The 21,119-nt window shown below is 32.1% G+C and overlaps 1 protein-coding gene across 1 annotated transcript in view; it reads right to left on the bottom strand.

Annotated features, from left to right (window-relative positions):
- The window catches only part of LOC111637900 (E3 ubiquitin-protein ligase MYCBP2-like), a 263,246-nt gene extending 246,036 nt beyond the window's left edge, over positions 1-17,210 (bottom strand). Inside the window, 7 exon segments of the mRNA XM_023383504.1 lie at positions 936-1,091; positions 2,040-2,207; positions 6,581-6,785; positions 7,102-7,178; positions 9,411-9,552; positions 15,756-15,826; positions 17,073-17,210. Coding sequence (XP_023239272.1) covers positions 936-1,091; positions 2,040-2,207; positions 6,581-6,785; positions 7,102-7,178; positions 9,411-9,510 — 706 coding nt within the window. The 5' untranslated portion in view covers positions 9,511-9,552; positions 15,756-15,826; positions 17,073-17,210.
- Between the last annotated feature and the right edge of the window lie 3,909 nt (positions 17,211-21,119).

Genomic DNA, 21,119 nt, shown 5'->3' with positions numbered 1-21,119 from the left:
TAATTGTTAAACTGTCAATTAACACAATTTTAATTAATTAATTTTATTAAGATTCAACTGTGGTGTGTACCAAAAACAGAAATAGTATATATCTGCATGTATTCTAAAATCTAATTTCAATTACAATGTATTCAATGATTCATGTCTTGACATCTAATGGCACAAGGCAATCTCTGTGCCACTAATGTTGGCTCTCCTCTTAGCATGATTTTGAAGCAATTCAATCACCTTAGTCACTGCTCATGCACAGTAAAACTGCCTTTGAGTACTTTGGTGACAGAGTAATGAAACAATGTATATTTTTGCCTAGCTATTCTATCACAGCTAATCAGCATGCAGCATCCATAATTCCAAGTGTATGTGACATCATATTTTTACCCATCCTCCTTAGCACTACATATGACATGGTGTGGAAATTTTGATAATATGCAATAAAATAGTTAATATTGGATTAAAAAATTAAATACAAAATAAAATAAAATAATAATATATATTTTTAAATTTAAAATTGAGTTTTGCTACCATTTAAAAAAATTTCCATAATTCATTGCAAATTGACTTCCATTTCATGTGAAGTGTGAAGGCACTTAGGACAGCGAATGCATCACTCTATAAATCATTAAGAAAGGCAACATGATCATGTAAGTGGAGAGCCAGTATAATTTCTGAATCAATAGTCTCGTCATTGATTGGTGAGGCTATAGACTTTCTTTAACATAGGAAGTATAGGGAATTGACAGTCTTTGTCTCTAATCTGTGGCCAGCTCTTGCTGAGTAGCTTGTTTGGCAATCGAATTATCATATGGCAAGTGGGGCAATTATGAGTTCAAAATTCTGTTTGTGAACCAAATTGTTCAAAAAGTGAGATGTTCAAAAACTGAGGTTTGACTGTATTATTAATTATTTCAAAAATATTAAAAGAATTAAGAACATACCTTCTTTATTTGTATTATGCATAAATTCTCTACCACACTGGCCTTTATGATTAATTCCAAAAGTGTACACTTGACCTTTATTTGATAATGCCACTACGTGTGCTTTTCCTAAAGCCACTTGAGTAATGACAACTTCTTTTAATTCTGTAACTACACCTAAAACAAAAATGTCTTGACATATTATTTTGAAATCAAAAAATAAATAATAAAATACTATAACATATGCACTAAATATAACAATAATTTATAAGATTAAAATCTTATCACATTCAAGATCTGAGAGGGGTGAGATGGAGCCTGGCTAGTCTCAAATGTAAACACTATCCTTTCTAAGAGTAATAAAAATATATATATAAAATTTAATAAAACAAATAAAAGATTTTTCACTATTTGTCAAAAGAAAGTTTAACCTAATAAATTAGATCTGTACTGTTTTTTTTAGGTATATTCTAATTGCACATCAACTTCTAACCTATACACTTTCAAATAATATTTTTTATGTAAAAGATTAAATTTTGAGATTCATTTGTACCTAGGACCCAGGTCGAATATCACCTATTTCCATTTAAATCTGATCACATTTAACTTCAAAATGCTTCAAATGCTTTTTCCCTATTGAACATTCATTTGAAAAAAATTTCTACTGATAAAAGCCAGTTAAATAACTTACAACAGTCAATTCAACAAAAGAAGAAATAATCAGATGGAGATTAAATCATTAAAATATACAAATGACACTTTCATTTTATAATATTTTTAATTTTCTTATAATAAACGAAATACTGCATTTACAATTTAATGTAATGTATTTACAATCTGTAAGAAAGCAAATTAAACAGTTTTATAAACATGGTAATTGAAAGTATTAAACTTTAAAATATAAATAATCTCTAATAAATAACTGCTGTAGCAAAATTAACATGATAAAAAAATAATAATCACATAAAATAATTAATACATTTAAACAAATTCTTTGTGTGCTTTCCATGTTAAATTAAAATGGTCAATTTATAATCTCATACAACAAGAAAAATTTATTTGGTGCAGACTTGCCATATTTTTTACATTTACAAGTAAATAAACCAAAACATTTATTTTTCTCACCTGTACTGTGATCTGTGTGAGTAGTATCTTTCCCAAAAAGATAAAGTTCTCCATCACGAGTAACTAAAGCACTAGTACCATTATTACAAGCTGTAGTGACAACATGATGTCCTTCCATTTTTATCATTTTCTTTGGTTTAACAGGTTTAGGTTGTCTACGTCCTTTATCTGTTTGAATAAAGTATATATATTTATATATTCTAAAAATATATATAATTTTTCAATATTATATATATGTTCTTTATTTTATTCTATCCATATATTATATACTCTATCAGGTTATAAAGGTAAAATTTAGATGTTCCAAAAAAGCTTTATTGACAATTAACTCAACAACAATTACAGTTTATCCTGGTAGATAATCACAAACAATATCAATCACATCTTGCCATCTTTGTTGGAAACTTTCAATCCTGTAAGCATAAAATGACTGGAGTTTTTCTTTGAAAAAAGTCTTGAGCATCATTCTCACATCAGTATTGTCATTGAACTATATATTGACAATACAATAATGCAGGACCCAAAGTAAATGGTGGTCAGTTGGTGCCAAGTCTGAGCTGTAAGGTAGATGAGATAAACTTTTGAGCCAAATTGGCCACCTTCTCTAAGGTCATCTTTGTCCTATGTGCTGGAGTGTTATCATGGAGGTGTTGCATTTGGTAACTTTTATGGATAAATTATTTTTTTTTATCTTGGAACACTCAAGTTGTTGTGCTAATTCTCTGGTGGACAACTGTGAATTATCGTCTATCAGTTGCAGGAGATCATCATCATCATCAATGGTGGAGATGCTGCCTGAATGGAGTGCATCTTAAAACGAAAAATCTGTATTCTTGAATTTCTTGAATCAATTATAGCAGCATCTCACAAAATGCATTGCAGATGAGATTGTGAGCCTTTGTTGTGTTGTGGTTCTTTTTCAAATGATAAAGCAACAGCATGAGAATGTGTTCTTTTGAATGTTTCCTATTGTCAAACATTGCTAATGTGTGCATTTCCAATGAAATATGTGATGAAATGCCCTTTGGTTACTCTATCTGTATATCCACACCGAACATTCTAGAATATTTTTTTCCAGTTGTTTCTAGAAAAAATCAAAATGTCTAAATTTCACCTTTACAACATAATATAATTTTTGTTTCACTATATAGAACTAAACACAACCTCACAAACATTTAACATTCTTTAAAATCAATAATAAAACTAATAAAAAAACTGAAATACTTCATCAAATGAATTCATATACTGTATTTCCTTGATATTAACACATACATTTTTTATCATTTGTAGTTATCTGAAATAGAGATGTGTGTTAGAATTGATGGCATCTAACATTCACTATCTAAAATAGCTATCAGCATTAATTGTTAGTAGATTGCACAGCATATCATGCATTAATAATTATATAAGAAGATCCATCACCCATCGCAGAGCAGCATGGAGTGATATTCATTATTTGGTTCTAAAGATAACTCTGTCTCGCCGTAACCTCTCTGTAACACCACTTGTGGTAACCATTTATTTCTAGTATTAATTAATTGTAAAAGTACACTTCATAGTTAATAGCTACACTTAATTGTTCTCCCCTATGTATGAAATTTTATCATTTATATTTCTCTCTTAAAAAACAGTACCTGGCAGGGCACTCATGTGTCTCATTTCCACTTTCTTCTTCATCTTTCATCTTTCTAGACTTCCTTCCCACCCATCCTTCTCCTAACATCATTTCACTCACTATTTCTTCCCTACTTTAAGGCTATGCCTATTGATGCAGCCTGTTTACTTTTCCACCTGTACCTGTTTATGGTAAGTTACCTTGCCAAATTTTCTTTCTTAATCTTCATCCCATCCTGAGATATTAAATGAAACAGATACTAACACACATTCATATGCAGAGAGAGAGAGAATTTAATTTTCCCATTTTTGAATGAGTTCTGAAAACATCAAAATTTTCAAAAAAACCCATCTGAATCAAATTCGACATGATTACAATACTTTCCTATGTTACATTATAACAGCCAGAAAAGTAAAAGCAGAAAAATACATATACAGTGGGACCTCAGTATACGACCTTAATCCGTTCCTGGTGTTTGGACTAGTTATGTGCCAGATCATTAAAAATGCCGGATCGTTAATCCGTGGATCATTAGTGTCTAGATCTGCGGATATGGATACGGATCTCAACTTTTGTACTCAGTTGGTGCCGGTGCTTGTGACCTTTGGCCAATAGTTGACGCTTTGCATTACTAACATGACATGTTTTGACTTGCACTGAGCGTATTTTTGTTTATAGTTTAGTGTGACACAGGATAGCATAGATTACGTTTGTATCTTTGAGAGTGTTCAGTTAAATTAAAATAAAAACAATGTCGACAAAAAAGTTTAGTAGTGTAATATGGAAATATTTTACTATAGTAAATGAATTTTGCATGATAAAATTTTTACAATATGAATGTGCCAAATATGTGATTTTAAGAAATAAAAAGTGATTTGAATTGTAGTTATTAGTATTTTATTGCTACCTATCTTTAAAACTTCCTACAAGTAATGAAATTCATTAAGATAAAAGCTCCTTAAAGAACCGCTAAAAAGTAACAGATACAGATACAGATCTTTGTTTTCCCTTAAATATCCGCAGATACGGATACCCGGCACATCACTAGTTTGGACTTATACCGAATAGGATGTATACCAAACCAATCTTTCCCATAAGAATTAATGTAAAAATGATTAATTCGTTCTCATGTAAAAAAATGGTTGGCTTTAAACACCTCGCTTTCCTAGCTAGTTCCTGCTTGATTTTTCATGAGATCAGCATGTATCTTTTTAGCTTTCTCACAAATAATTGCTTCTGATACAGTATGCTGTCGCCAGCACACTGTTTTTCAGTTATCCAAAGCAAAAGCAATTTCTCAACATGATCTAATGCCTTTGATCTCTGTTTAGAAATTGATTTAACCTCTTTCACAACATTAGCAGATTTAATAATGTCTTTATTTTTCGCGATTGTCGATATCGTTGTTCTCGGAATATGGTATGCAACAGTTAAAATCTCGAACACGCATGCCACCTTCATATTTCTCAGCAATCTCTTTTTTCAGTTCCATTGTGATTCTAGTCAATTTTTTAGTTCTTTGTTGCTTTTCATTTCCTTTTTGCAATTCATGATTAATAAAAGTAATAAAATTTTACTTACAAATTAAAATCAGAAGAAATTTAACAAAGTTATAAACCTTGGCACCACAAACATCTAGTCTGGTCTAGTACACCAATACTGCTACTTGTTCATAGATGGTGCATATAACTGAATTAAGTCGTATACTGAACAAAAGTCATATACAGAGAAAAATTTGTTTCGTCCAAACAGGACGTATTCCAAATTGGACATATTCTAAAGCAGACATATACCGAGGTACCACTGTATAACTTTATAATTAGACAAATAAATAACTATTAATAATTTTTCACTGAAATGCAGTTAACAACCTGCAGTCCTTTATCTATATAATTATAATGTGAGTCACGGATTTTTTTGGATTTGTACGGTCCGCTTAAACATCTAAATTTTCAGTTAATTAACTTCGGAAAAACCCCGAGGAATTTAAACTATATCGAATTTCATCAAGTTTGTAACAACGAGCTGAGGAAGTTGACAGTTAAATGTGAAGACTGCACCGTCATCGTCAACAAAGAGGCGATGACGTGTCGGCTCTCGCACGAAAAGATATAAAAGGGGAGATCACCGGAAGCTCGGGGGCGTCCGCACATGGAAGGTATTTGTGGATCGTAATCCCATCGGTGAAGACACCATACCCTTCCATACAGACGACGTTTGCCAACTCTCCCGTCCACCTAAAGGTATTTAGGGGTAGATTTTATAAAGGCACTCTCTCTCTGAATTAGAGGCTAGGATAGCTAAGAATATAATCGCCAATTTCTGTACAATATAATTTAGTATAATCTAATCGCATTTAGTTTAGTATTTTGTAACTTAGTTGTGTTAATTAATAAATGCTTGTTATTCTGTTGACCTGTCTCCTGTCTAACCGGCACCTGCCAACTTACCCGGCCATTCCCCACTCAATTTGCCCTCCTACCGCCATCCGACGACGCCGAGATTGTGCTTCACGAGCCTGTGCAGAGTAAGTGGTCATTGTGGGATTAACCCATGGCCCGCTGCCTATCTCACAATAATTTTCATTAACTCCCAAAATTAATATTTTAATATAAGCAATCTTTCATTTATTAGCTTCACTTTAGCTGACTTGTTGACTTCTAATTTATCATTCTGAATATCTTATTTTCACTAAAATATCCAAATATATATTATCAATACAATATAAATAATGGATTTTAACAACTGTTTTATTTTTTTCTGAAATTTTTTCCCTGTCAAAACTTAAAGAAGTTTGAATCTTCTTTTGAAAATTCTAAAGTGTTTAAATTGAATCCTTACACATACTTAAAATAATAACTGCTTATTAAGTAGTTATAGTCAATTATAATTTATTGAAAAAAGGCAATTTAATTACATAGCTTACTTTGATCACCATCTTCTCCTCTTCTTGCAAGCCCTACAAAAAATACGGCACCCTCTTCAGAAACTAAAAGAGCATGAAGTCCATCATGTCCAACAGAATATTGCACAATTTTAGGTGACTTAGTAATTGGTAATTCATTCCATTTTCCTAATGTTGGTCCCCCTTGTTTAATACCAAGACTTTGGGATTTTCCTGTAAAATACATCTGAAATAAACAAAAAACATTATTTTCAATTGTTATAAAATGGATATAAAAAATAAAAAATTTGTTAAAATTTCACTGTATTAAGAGGTAAAATAATAATTGAGATCTTTAATTTATCATAGCCAATAATGAACAAGGATATAGCTGATAAAATTATCGGCTATATCCTTATTCATTATAACCTTTCATTTATTACTCGCCTAAATATAATCCAATAAAGAAATTAACAATTGTTTAGTCTTTGATTTATTGATTAACTTAATTATTTTACTACTGTGTTTGAATTTTATAACTATATACAATGAAGATTACTTACTTTCCCAGATGAAGATTTAACAATAGCAAAATCTTTACCACATGCCACATTTAATGGCTCGTCTTCAGAACAAAGATCTATAATTTTAATATAAAAGTATCATAAATATTAATATTTACTAATCTGTAATTGTACATTTTAATTTAATATGCAAATGCATCAACAATTATATGTAATTCATTTAAAAACTTGAAATTATGATCATTTAATTATATATAAATAAAGCACAACATAAAAGTAATAATTATGTATGGTTCATTTTCTCTCCAAACATAAACTAAGAACTGAGTTGAACTGCTAGCAAGTCAATAACACTAGTTCCTAGATGGCCTTGTTTCAGGAGGTTATCTAGAGATGTCCCAATACTGCCAATACTGATACTGTATTGCTACTTTCAATACAGTATCAGTATCATTTGATACTAAGTACTTTTTGTACTCAATACTTTTGGTCCAATACTGATACCAGTATCAATACTTTCTTTTGGGTATTGGATCTGGTATCATTATATTTTTCAGATGGGTAAGGTCTGACGAAAGCAGATTTTTAAAATTCCACTTTGGTTTCTAATTCAAAATCAAAATGGAATGGAAGAACTGACTGACACACTGATTTTACACTATTTTCAGTTAAGTTAAACTTATATAAAAAATATTAATGACCAAAATCAATAAACGTATTGTCAAATTTCATTTCCAGAATCTATTTATGCTTAGAGCAGTGTTCCGCAAGCTTTTTCTACTAATGTCACACCCATGACTCGACATGTCTCAACACGGAACACCAAAATGTTATTCCCCTCAAAAGCATATGATATGGTACTATTAATAGAATTACGTAATGCCACTAACCTATTATTATTATTATTAAATAGGCATCAACACCCATGAGCTAATTTATTTTACATTAATTTCTTAAAGTACATAAAAATGCATGGCTTGTAATAAAGAATAAACGAACATCATCTTATTTCATAAGTGCTGCAGCACTTATGAAATAACACTTGAAATACAAGTATAAGAAGCACAGCAATTGTGATAAAAATATATAAATAAAGCTTGAAATTAATAGAATATGTAAAAGTTCACGTCACACCTTACACCTTGTGACGGCACACCGGTTGCGGAACACTGGCTTAGAGTACTGATTACTACTACTTATAAATAAATATTTAGCCAAACATTATGCAGTCTTTTGTTTGTTAATCGACTCAGATCATCAGTGATGTTGACCATGAGAGGGTACTTAAGGATATGCCAGGATTTGAACAAATTTCAACATGGGATAGGTTAATATATTTTTTCATACATAATTGGTTATCCGAAAAATCGATTTTCCAATTTTCCAAACAACCCCAGTCCCCAATTGATTCAGATAATCGATGCTCTACTGTACTTGTTTGTACTGACATTTGTAAAACTTGAACACAATACAGAACTTTCAATGTAGAGACACCATTTTACCTCTTCACCAATGATTTTTTATCCTCCCTTATCCCATGTATAGTAGTATCCACAGAGCCCATTAGCAAAACTGTACATCTGAGGCTTCTTTTGTGTACGTAAGACATCATACGAGTGTAAACTGAAAAACTGACTAATGCACTGATTTCTGAATCAGATAGCCAGGATTCTCTGGAGTAAGCAACAAAATAAATGTTGCTCTGGGACCCACTTAGCCTTCATTGTAATGAGTACAGTACCTTTTCAGCAGTAAAATCAACTAGAAGGCAATGCGACAGACTGAACAGCAACAGCCAACAATGTTTTCTTTCCAGTTTTGAAACTCAATGCTAATACTTGCCAGTATCACTACTTTAAGACTGAAACTGGTATCAATACTTTAAAATTACTCATGATACCAGTATCAATACTTTCATGGTATTGGGACATTACTAGAGCCAAATGATTACTTACTACTATCACGGCAATGACATTGCCATAAAAAAATTTTCTTAAATTGCACATGCTCCTGCTAGCATCCTTAGACATTGTCACATTGACCCCACTGTATCTCAAAAACAAGATCATAAATCCCGATTTTTATTACATTTTTAATTTCGTCATCTCATAATTCGTAAAACAACAAAGTTTAATCAAAATTGACCAATCAGATTTTGAGAACAAATTCAATTCTATAAGCTGCATAAAAGAGGCTTCACTAATGCTCAGCCTCAATCATACTGCCTGATTTTAATAGAGTTATAAAAAATATGGCTAATTAATTAGCTATAACATAGCCCAAGTAAAATCCAAAGATATAAATTAATTATAATCATTTATACTCTTAATGATGTAAATATAACTTACTAATTGTATGGAATGTTGTATCATCATCAAAAATCCCTGAGCCAAATACATCTAAACATTTTCGTGCTAATTTTAAAGTGAGTTCATGTATACAAGGCATTGGAGAAACTGAGCTTTTGTAAGTTCGAACAATAAAACTATCCTAGAATAAAATTATAATCAATCATTAGTTTTTATTTATTAATTCATAATATATTTTAATTCATCAATGATTATTATAATTTAGAATAATACTTATATTACTATTATAACATTTCAATCTAAATAAATAGAAAAAAAAACTTAAATTACATTGAAGACCGTTGGACTAAAATTTGTTAATTTAATGGTTTGCAAAATTTTATACTGTAAACAGGCAAAGCTGTTATCTACTATAAATTCTTCTAATTATTAAAATAAATTTGAATTAATTAAATTTAATAAATTATTAAAATTTCAAACAAATGGCAATTTGTTTATCTGAAATCTTGTTTATTGTTAAAACATTCAATTAGCATAAACCTAAGTCAGAAATTTTTAAATTCAAATTGAAAAGAATTTAATTTAATAATGATCAGTTAATTTGCATTAATAACATGTTATAGTTTTAAGGTTAAAATTCAAAATAAGGTAAAATCAATGTCTATTTTATGATATTAAATAAAATTTAATTGTTCTATAATTAATTTTTTCAGAAAATAAATGAAAGGTTGTTTTCTTGTATTACATTTACAAAATTAGTAAAGATACACCGCATCATTAAAGACAAGATATGAAAATCTAAATTAAATGTTTTTATATAAAGCTTTTAGTTTTGTTCTTGAAATTTTCTGCACTTTTGCAGGTTATATGCTACCATAAGTTATCTGTGCAAAATTATGGTATATAAATGATCACAATTGTTGAATATCATTCTTATCAGCTAAAATGACCACAACCTTACTGAAATGAACATTTCTTGCAAAGCTATTTTATGAAAACAATAACAATGCTATGGTTGCACTTCAAGCATTTTTGCTATTGTAAGAATTTACACCAAAGATCATTAACTTCACACTCTTACAGGAGAATGAGCTGGGAGTCAACCTGATCAAAGAGACAAACCTTTCACTGCATTAGGCATTAGCAATATTACCACAGAAGTTGTTGAATAGTCAATGAATAATTGTGCATGTTCCAACAGTGCATATGCAATGTCACAGTAGTTAGATTTACACTATGGCAAGTGTGGAAGTACTGGGAAAGTTGGTGAATTGGTGTATCATCTGCAACCAGCACTTCCTTCCTTACCAAAATGGAAATGAATGTCATGGTCATGGAAGATCCTGTGAAGCAAAAAGTCACATTTTCACTCATTGGAACAGTAAACATCTACAATTGTTGCATTTGGGCATGGAAATCTGTATTTCAGCAGATTCCATTCACTTACCTACAGTTATGAAACAGTGTAGATTCATAGACACGTATTTCCTCAAAACCATTCTTCTTCAAAGAAGCCAGTTCCAATGGACCTGTGACATGTGTTTAGTGTTTATGGTGAGCTTGTTACTTGTGGCCCAGAATGACATTTCCTCTATGATAGTGTTCATTTCTTTTTGAAGGAGTTCCTGGTTCTTGTGAGACAGAAGGATGAGAGTATGAGGGTGTCATCAGCAAACCCGATGATTTCTCCTTTTGGGTACCCTTGGTGATTGATTTGGATGTTGAGGAGCCAGAAGAGGGATCCAGAGCTGGAACCCTGTGGGTAACCCCTGGTTACCTGTTTGGTGACAGTCTTCCCTTGATAGCTGAAGCTGGCAAGCCTCTCAGACAGGAAGCACATATACAGCCTCCATAAGAGTTTCAATAATCTCCTCAAACTGGAACTTATCCTCATTCAGGCAGCTGCATAATGGCATAGTAGCATTTAGATCACATCAAAACAGAGGTGTATAGTCTAGTTACAAAGTCTGTTTTTGTTGGCATAATCACAGTGGGGCCTGCAGTGGACCCCAAACTGTTTGGAAGAGAATAGTTTCTGTAGCTACTACAAACACATTTCCCTAGAAAATCTCATCTCTGGGCATGATAAATGGAATGTAGTCAATTGGACTTGTCTGGTGAAAGCTGGTAGCTCTGCCAACAAGAGTGAAAACACACCAGAGGTGCCTCTCACAGGATCACACTTGGCATGAATGCTGCTGAAATACAGTATCCTATCACTTTGGCAGCCTGGCCAAGTTATCTGCCTGTGATAAAGCACCACTCTAGCTGGAAGCAAGGTGACCCTTTGCTTGCTGTACTCACAGGTGAAGTCTCCTTTGTGGCATGGAGATGCTGAATCTCCTAGATTCAAGCAACCTGTCACTACAAGAATTGGCAGCCGTAGTTGATGAATTCATTCACTCATGCTCCAGCCTGTAGTAGTGCAAGCCAAGTAAAAATCCTGCTATCCAGTAAAGATAAAAGTTTCTCAAGAGGGTTATAGGGTTTCGCATAGCTGATGCTGGTCTGGGGCCACGCCTTCATGCCAAATCTAGTGAAGTAGAAGTTGTACTCCTGTAGCTGAAACCATGCTAGTGACCAGAAGGATAGTGTCTGTAGAAACTTACTGGATTTGTTGAATATTATCTGCCATAACAGATGGTAAGCAAAGCCTCTCTGCAGTGAAGAGCTAATGTCACTGTGACTCAGGGTAGAGACACACTTCAAGGTCTATTATGCACTAACCATAGCCCTCAGAAGTGGAGATGAAACAAACATGTCCTAACAGAAATGAGGGGGCAGACCACATCAAGAAGCCAGACATGCTGAGGTGACCTTGGACAATAACCATTTAAACAGCTGTCCTGGCAGTGGACCAATCCAGACATAGCATAACTCTTAAATGCTTACTCAACTCTCCAAAGGATGCCATGTACTCAAGGAAGGTTGAGAATGGTCCCAACTCCCATCTACTTTATCTTATTTTATGATGGCCAATCAAAGACAGTTAATGTATGCAACTCTAAGCTTTGAAAAATACAAACACAAATTTCCCAAGCTTTGCAGAAGGGAAATAAAAATGAGCCATATAGTTATTGGAGATTAGGGATTTCAATGTATCTTGCACTGTAAATAAGAAGCAGAAGTCCTGCAAGAGAAAGTGGAATGCCAACAAACACAAGCCAGCTGTAAAGGAGGATAAACAACTTATAGTTATTTTAGAAAGAATCTGAAGAATAGGAGGAAAAAATCTCTCCAATTGTAGCTGTGAAGAAGTCATTACTACAACGTGGATTCTGAGAGTTAGGATGAAATGATGACTTGCCAGCCTGCTACCATCAGAAGCAAGTGCATGTTACATAGACAATAGTACACAGCAGAGGGAGCAGCACAATGCTGTTTTCCAGGGAAGTGATGATCTCCCACTGCCCTTTTGTCAATTGTCCAGCCACTGATGGGATATAGTTGACTGGGAATAGGGAATAATGGGCTTTGCAAGCAACCAGAGGCATTGCTTCCATGAGTAGGACCCAGGACAAGAGAAGACTTCAGCCAAAAGGGAGAAAGAACTTTCCATTGCTAATAAGCAAGAAGGGACTGATGTAGTATAACCAAGAGCTCAAAAACAAGCGAAGAGATTGAGGGAATCTTGGAGGAACTGACAGCTCTGCTAGGTAGGACTGACAACCACTGTCAGAAAAGTTTGTTCTGCTATCTAGTACCTTTTTCAAAAGACCATCTCAATAATGCTGAGACAGAAATGTGAGTTTAGCTTTCTCTGCACTGATGTCAGAGTCATAACTAACAGGAGGCAGTCCATAATCTGTCAAATGATCAACCAAGACCTGATAGAGCAGAAACCAAAGGCCTATGACTACCAAGAAGGTGACCTACATTCATGTAGTAGGCAAATATATCCAACAGCTAGCTGGGAAGCCAAAGCAAGCACCTGTCCTTCCTCTACTGAAACAGAGGAAGGGCAAATGATCTTTGTGAATCCCAGAGATGGGATGGAAAGTAATTATGCAATATGAGATTGCTTAAAGAAGAATGTAAATCTCACATAACTTAAAATGGACATTAAAAACATTTGCCAAGTTAGAAGAAACAGTGTCTGATTGAGGCTGCATCCCAACAAGATGTCCAAGTACTTCGAAAGGAATTGACAGAAAAGCCAAACGCACTGAAAGTGACAGTTATTTGTCAACTGCCTAAAAAGTGCAGGTCCAAAGTTATCATTTATAATTCCAGTCAGATGTCAGTAAAAATAAATTGACAGGGATCATCTATTCCCAGAACAATTTGGGCATGCATGTTGACAACTTGAAGTCTAAGTTCTCCTTGAAAGGAAAGGAAGTCTTGTCAACTGGGTCTGTGAGGTAATGGCTCCTTTGTTCAAAAGGCTACTAGAAAGGGACAATATCCATTTGGGTTGGACAAGAAAGAGAGTAAGAGAATGTTTAGCTCTGAATGTGCTACAGATACTATAAGTTTGGACACAGCAAAGAATGCAAGTTAGCAGTTCAAACCTGTTGTTGCTATTCACAAGACTACTACTATAAGGAATGCAAAGCAACAAAACTTTTATGTAGGAACTGTGGCAAGGCCAACAAGAAGTTTGGTTTGTAGATGTTGACTAGCCAGTCCTGTCTGAGTGACAGCTGATCTTACCCGAAAGAATTTGCTGGAATTCCCATACTGATCATGAACATGAAGAACTAAAGTTAGCTTGAAACAAAAAGGAATCAACAGAACACAGACAAGATTTCTTGATCTAATACTAGGACAAGCCAGGCAAATCTTGTTGACTAGATTTCGTGCCCCTCCATCCAGAAAGCCCTACTTTGATTGAAAGTGAGGCTTTCTAGAGTTACACATCATAATAAAGGCTAATGTAGGTAAGGCTTTTAGGATAAGAGGTGAGTATTTACNATTGACAGGGATCATCTATTCCCAGAACAATTTGGGCATGCATGTTGACAACTTGAAGTCTAAGTTCTCCTTGAAAGGAAAGGAAGTCTTGTCAACTGGGTCTGTGAGGTAATGGCTCCTTTGTTCAAAAGGCTACTAGAAAGGGACAATATCCATTTGGGTTGGACAAGAAAGAGAGTAAGAGAATGTTTAGCTCTGAATGTGCTACAGATACTATAAGTTTGGACACAGCAAAGAATGCAAGTTAGCAGTTCAAACCTGTTGTTGCTATTCACAAGACTACTACTATAAGGAATGCAAAGCAACAAAACTTTTATGTAGGAACTGTGGCAAGGCCAACAAGAAGTTTGGTTTGTAGATGTTGACTAGCCAGTCCTGTCTGAGTGACAGCTGATCTTACCCAAAAGAATTTGCTGGAATTCCCATACTGATCATGAACATGAAGAACTAAAGTTAGCTTGAAACAAAAAGGAATCAACAGAACACAGACAAGATTTCTTGATCTAATACTAGGACAAGCCAGGCAAATCTTGTTGACTAGATTTCGTGCCCCTCCATCCAGAAAGCCCTACTTTGATTGAAAGTGAGGCTTTCTAGAGTTACACATCATAATAAAGGCTAATGTAGGTAAGGCTTTTAGGATAAGAGGTGAGTATTTACAAACCCTTGCCCAACAACAAAAGAGTAATGCTCAAAACACTAAAAGAAACAGACAGAAAATGTGGTCCACAGATCTATATCTCAGTAAAATGCTGAGTGGTCCACTCAAACATGAGAGACTATATAAAGGAGAGACTTTTAGAAGCTCTTTTTAACTGGGCATGAGGAGGGATCCTGCAGTCTGTAAAGCATAAGAATTCAGTTCTTGGTTGAATATGTAAAGCAGCAACATGCTGTATAAAAATTGTAGGTAAAGTTAAAGAGTTGAACATTGAGGATGATAAAGGCTGTGAAGGCTGGTCCCCTATAACTGCTGTAGTGTTAGAGCCAAAACATTTCTTAGTCCAACTTTTATCATTCAGACACCTGTGATTACTGAGTATCATATGCTGATAATTAAACTACAATCTCTAAAACTCTAGTGCTGGTAGGCAGAGTAGAGTCCTATCTTTTAGAGTTGTTGATATAAGGTAGAAATAATGGAATGATTAATTTTACATTTCCTACTGCCTGGCCACCTTATTCCCTGTATCTTAATTCATGTGATTTTTGGTTTTCAAAACCAAAAATTGAGGTGATTTATTGAGGAAATATTGCCAATTTGGAAACCTTGAAAAACAGCATCATAGAGGATCAGTTAACAAGTAATGTTACACAAAAATGATAAAACTTATGATAAAACTATCAGACTTTATTGTATACATTCACACTTTAGAGTTTTATAAATATTTTTATATTAATATATATACAACACAGTAAGAATTTAATAACAGAAAAGTAAAATATTAATATATCAATACAAACAATTACATCTTTGGAAGCTGTGAGAATTCCCACATGTTCCCCATCTGTAAAACAAGCACTTGGTCCCCATTCACTTGCTAGAAAAAAAAATATATCAATTAATTTAAATACTGATAAAAAATTTTTAACTTAACTATTAGCAATCTAAATTTTTAAATAATGCTAATATATATATTGAAAAATGTTAATTTTAATTTAAAAGCATCATATGGAAAATACCCCATATTTTAAATTTTAATATTTTTGAAATTATTTAATTGTTTCTACTTACATGGTTAATGTATATGTTTATATATTTATTTACATATACTTGTATTTTTCCCAATTCTAAGACACCACTGGTTCAAGTCAGACCATTAGTTTGAAATTGAATTTTAAGGTTTTTTTTCTCATGCAGAAAAAAAACTTATTTAAATAATTAATTCTACTAACTTTTGTTAAGTAAAAAATGTTAGAAAAAAATACAAAAACCATGAAATAAATGGTATTTGAAGACACTATTTCCTTGTTCTTCCTTATACAGAGTGCTTAGTAGAATCCTTATACACTGATGTATGATACACAGCAATGAATGCAGCTTGAAGACATAAGAAAATGAGAAATGCACATATCTCGTGTTTATATATAACGAGAACATGTGAATGCACATATGAGAAATACACATTTCACTATAAGTGCTCAATATTCACATTAGCATTTTAAGTTTTCTATTCACACTGTTTATGTACTAAATCAATCATGCTCTACAACTTCCTAATTTACTTTTTTTCCATATCATGCATCATTTTTGAGATAAAAGTGCTAACTTCCAAATTTTACTGCTAGGGGTGCTGCAAGCAGTCTCATCTCATAATGCATAGTCAGTTTACTATAACTATACATTACGTTCATAACTGTAGCTATCTACATTCATCAGTTACATAAGTATATAAGGACTTTATTATGCATCTGTATGCAATAACTATTCTTTTTAATACTAAATTATAATGTAATCTTGAAGACATTTTAAACATTATAAAAAGTTTAAATTAAATATTTGTTAACAGCAGTGTTCTCTTGAACTAATCTGAGAGATGAACGATACAGCCCAAAAACTTCTGTTATAGTATGTAATGCATTATGTAGTCTGTTCATGATTATTAACATTTTGGACTAAAAATGCATATAATACACTATAAACTCTAAGATGCATTTCCACCTCACACAAGTAAAAATTGGTAAAAAAGTAAATTATAGAACAGTGAAAATACACGTACATGCAGTTATATGCATAAATACACAAGAGTTTATATGAATTAAAGAAGACACTTAAAATTTTCTTACCATCTAATTCAATATGCTCTTTTTCTTTTAAAGTATCTTTATCTATTTTTATTAATTCATTATTTGTTCCTGAATGAGGTTGGAAATATAAATATCCCTAAAATAAAATATTGAATTAATTGATTACTGTAATTTTAAGAATGTTTCAAATAAAATAAAATAAAATTTATAATTAAGAACTAATAACACTACTTTCAGATTAATATCATTAAAAATTAGTTACATTCTCTAATATAATAAATTTAACATTTAAATAATATCTCAAATAAAATGTATGTAGAATTAAACTTCCCAAGATGTCAGAATTCAAAGTTCCAAAAAACAATTACACGACAGCGTCAAAAATAAACCAAACATTTGGATTATAATTATAATTTATAATCCAAATGTTATAAAATAATTTATAATCCAAAATATAAAATAATTTCTTATCCAAATGTTGACGATTTATAATTACAATTTGTTGTTACTAAGCAATGACAAATTGTAATTATAAATTGCAAGCATGTGCACATTTAAACATTTTCTTACAGATATCAGATGGATCCGAATACAAAATGTCAAAATATTGGAATATGAAGTTAAATGTTCTCATCAGAATTCTAAAACTATGCATCATGAACACCAAATCAATATTAAATTCAGCATCAAATCTGGTAAAAACTTTACTGAGACATTTAATCTGCTTATAGAAATATATGGTAATGACTAACGACCAGATTTTTTAATGCAGTTAAAAGGGCATGTATATAACACAATATGTCTATTTTGTTTTTCTCTAAAAACTAGTCAGATATTTATTTAACATTATTTTATGTAATATATATGTTATTTATTGTAGGAAAGCTTAAACATTACAATATACTATGAAATATTTTGATAAATTTTCTTCGGTGAAGAACAATTGATTCAGTCTAACAACACTTTTGCACCTTAAAATGATCTCTGTACATCTCAAGATGAATTGGGGCATACACGAAAAATGCTGTTTTCACTGCCTATTGCTTCACCCTAAATCACATCATTCATGCTATAAATAGTTTTCCATCCGTAATTCATATCTAGCACATGTTTTAATTTCTGCTTCAAAGTGGTTTCGACAAATCCAAGTAGACTATTAGTTTTGTTAATTGTCTAGTTAATTACATCAATTGATTCACTGAGATGAAGTATCTGTTCCAACTTGGTAATCATGTCTATAAGAGAACACAAAATTGGCACTAATATAAGCATGGATTTACTCGATGCTGTCACTTTCAAGGCATTCCAGAGCTTCTGAAATGTACACATTACCTGAAGGTAATCTTCAGGATCAAAAACTGAAAAAAATTATTTTTTTATGTTGTAACTCTTAATTTCTTGTCATTTTTTAAACATTACTTTAGTAAAATAATAACTCTTCAATTCATATTCAAATTTCTATTGTTTTTCTGTCATAGGTATTTTTATCTAATGCAGAAGGTCACCAACCTACGGCCCAGGAACTAAATACCGCATTGATTTATGTCCGTTGTTATCCAGAAATCAAAAATTTTTACAACTTAATATACATTGTAAATACTGTCAGCGTATATTACAGCAGATAGTCATATACCCCAACATGTTGGTACAAGATAGAGGAATACGCACATTTGAAAGCATTCTTAAAATTCCTATCATTGTTATTTGAGGCCTCACAAAAACTTTTTTACAGTTGATGATCAATTTATTGGCACTAGGAAATGTCATATAAACAGTTTTGCAAATTCTGCTAAATGCATGTCCTAAACATGTTAAATGTGCTAATCATTTTGGTATAAAACACTTTCAGCACATTGACCATTTTCAGAATATAGCTAGAAGTATCAGATATGAAAAGATATGCTGTAATATATTCCATTTGATCATAAAATTTGTAGTGCATCATTTATGCATTTCACAATGGTTGAATGCTTGATTCTTCTACAGATATAGTATGAAACAAATATAAGTTTTTCAGCTTGTAACTGTAATAGTTTTTAGAATATGCTTACTATTAGAGGGGAAACTACTGATGAACAGAATTAATATATTTTATTCTTGCGAGCGCTTTCGACGCTCGCAAGAATAAAATATATTAATTGTGAAATATAAGTTTTTGGTTATAAATTCTGCACTTTTAAATGTACTATCATACATGCCAACTATTACATTAACAATGTTCCTACCAAGCGCATCTGTGGTTTCTCAATGGATAACCACAATTTTTTCTTTCAGTGTTTGTTCTGATTGTATCGATGGTTTCATCATATAATTCACTGACAATGTTCTTTCAAAGAGTAGATTCATCTGGTACTTTTCATTTTATATTTCTCAAGAAAATTCTTAAGCACATCATTGCTGAGTTTGTGAAATAAATGTCACATCAATCAACAATTTGTTTAAGTTGTAAAACTGCAACTTATTCTGATGATCTGGTTTGCTTAAATGTTTAAACAGACTCTAATTTTGTATTCCATTGGACTGTAAAATGACAGCTTTATGCAATTATGTGTTTACATTTTGAAGTACTTGTGTCTGCTTTTCATATGCAACAGCTTTATTACACAGCAAGCAGAAAAAAAACAAAGAAAATTTCTGCATTTAGAACTATAAGACAATTTTCCAGTAGGCATGTTTAGACTTCAAAAAATTTTAGTAAATTAAATCAAAGATACTTTATGAAATCAAAGCCAAATGACTGTCAGTAATTGTTTGGCATTAATTAAAAAATAATTGAACTTTTAGATGTTTATATCTTTATGATATCAATTCAACAAGAACACATCATACTCAATTCAGATTTGAAGAAAGCAACTTCAAAAAACTCTTGACGAAAGATAGAGTTAGCATTGAGCAATGCAGCAGTTATAATCTAGAAAATTATCAAAGACAATTACAAGACATTTCAATTGGTCTCTCAACAGTAGTAGCAGTCTAGAAAATTCTCAAAAGCAAGAAAATATGCTTTTGCATTTGAAATATGCACTTATAACTCCCAACTTTTGGATCATAAAACTTCCATATTTCCATTTTTCTTCTCATTTTAAAGAATACCAATCCCAAAATCCAAATTTTTGCATAAAAATCCAAGCCCTAGCAAGGACACCAGGTGACAATTACATGAGTACACAAATGATGTAAGTATTTTAAAGGCAGCCATAAATTAATGAGAACAATCATCATTCAGGTAGGTCATCATCTGCAAATAATGAAGAAATGCTAAGTTTATGAAGAGATCAAAAGAGACCACAGACAGTCAATAAATGATCTGGTCAACATTTTGGAAATTTTGATACCATGCCAGTCTTCACAATGATTTAAAAATGCATTATGTCTGTTCTCACATTGTTCTGAAGCAGTTAACAGATGAAGAATATGCAATCATCGGCAGAGAACTGATCAACACAGTTGTTAAAGACCCAGATATCCTAAACAGAGTGATTGCTGATATTTCTTACATAACCCTGTAGGTCATATAAAAAAATACCAATGCTTCATCATGGAAATCAGTCTCTTCATCAAAGTAGAAAAAAATTTCATCTCAACAGATCCAATCCAAAAGGAAAGTAATGTTTGTGGCTTTTTTGATGTGGAAGTCCTTGATGATAGACCTATTAAAATAAGTTGTACATTGAACATTCTTTGCTACCTCTATAATGGAGTAAAATGAAAACACACATTTCTGGCAAGCAAAAAGTTGCACTCTCCATCACATTAAACTCTTCTATTTACCAAATATCTGGAAAAACAGCAGATACATTTCTCACTCACTGGACCTTATTTCAGCAGATTTTCATCAAAATAAAAGCTCTATGAAAGGATAACAGATTCAAAACAGATAAAAGCGTTGTTGTAATTGCACTAAAGGAGACAATACAGAATGGACTGCAAGACTATTTTAATAAAAACTATGAACACTCTGCAAAAATGTATAGCTGCAGATGACACTTATTTTGAACATAATCTATAAATATTTGTACTATAAACATCGTAAAAGTTATATAAAAATTTGGTTATCTTTTACTCTGTGATATATTTTTATCATTT

The sequence above is a fragment of the Centruroides sculpturatus genome, unplaced genomic scaffold (assembly GCF_000671375.1).
Source record: "Centruroides sculpturatus isolate CEXI.00-Female unplaced genomic scaffold, Cexi_2.0 scaffold1120, whole genome shotgun sequence".
NCBI classification, from domain to species: Eukaryota; Metazoa; Arthropoda; class Arachnida; order Scorpiones; family Buthidae; genus Centruroides; species Centruroides sculpturatus.
Note: the sequence above shows the minus strand (reverse complement) of the source record. Positions and strands in the feature narration are given on the sequence as shown.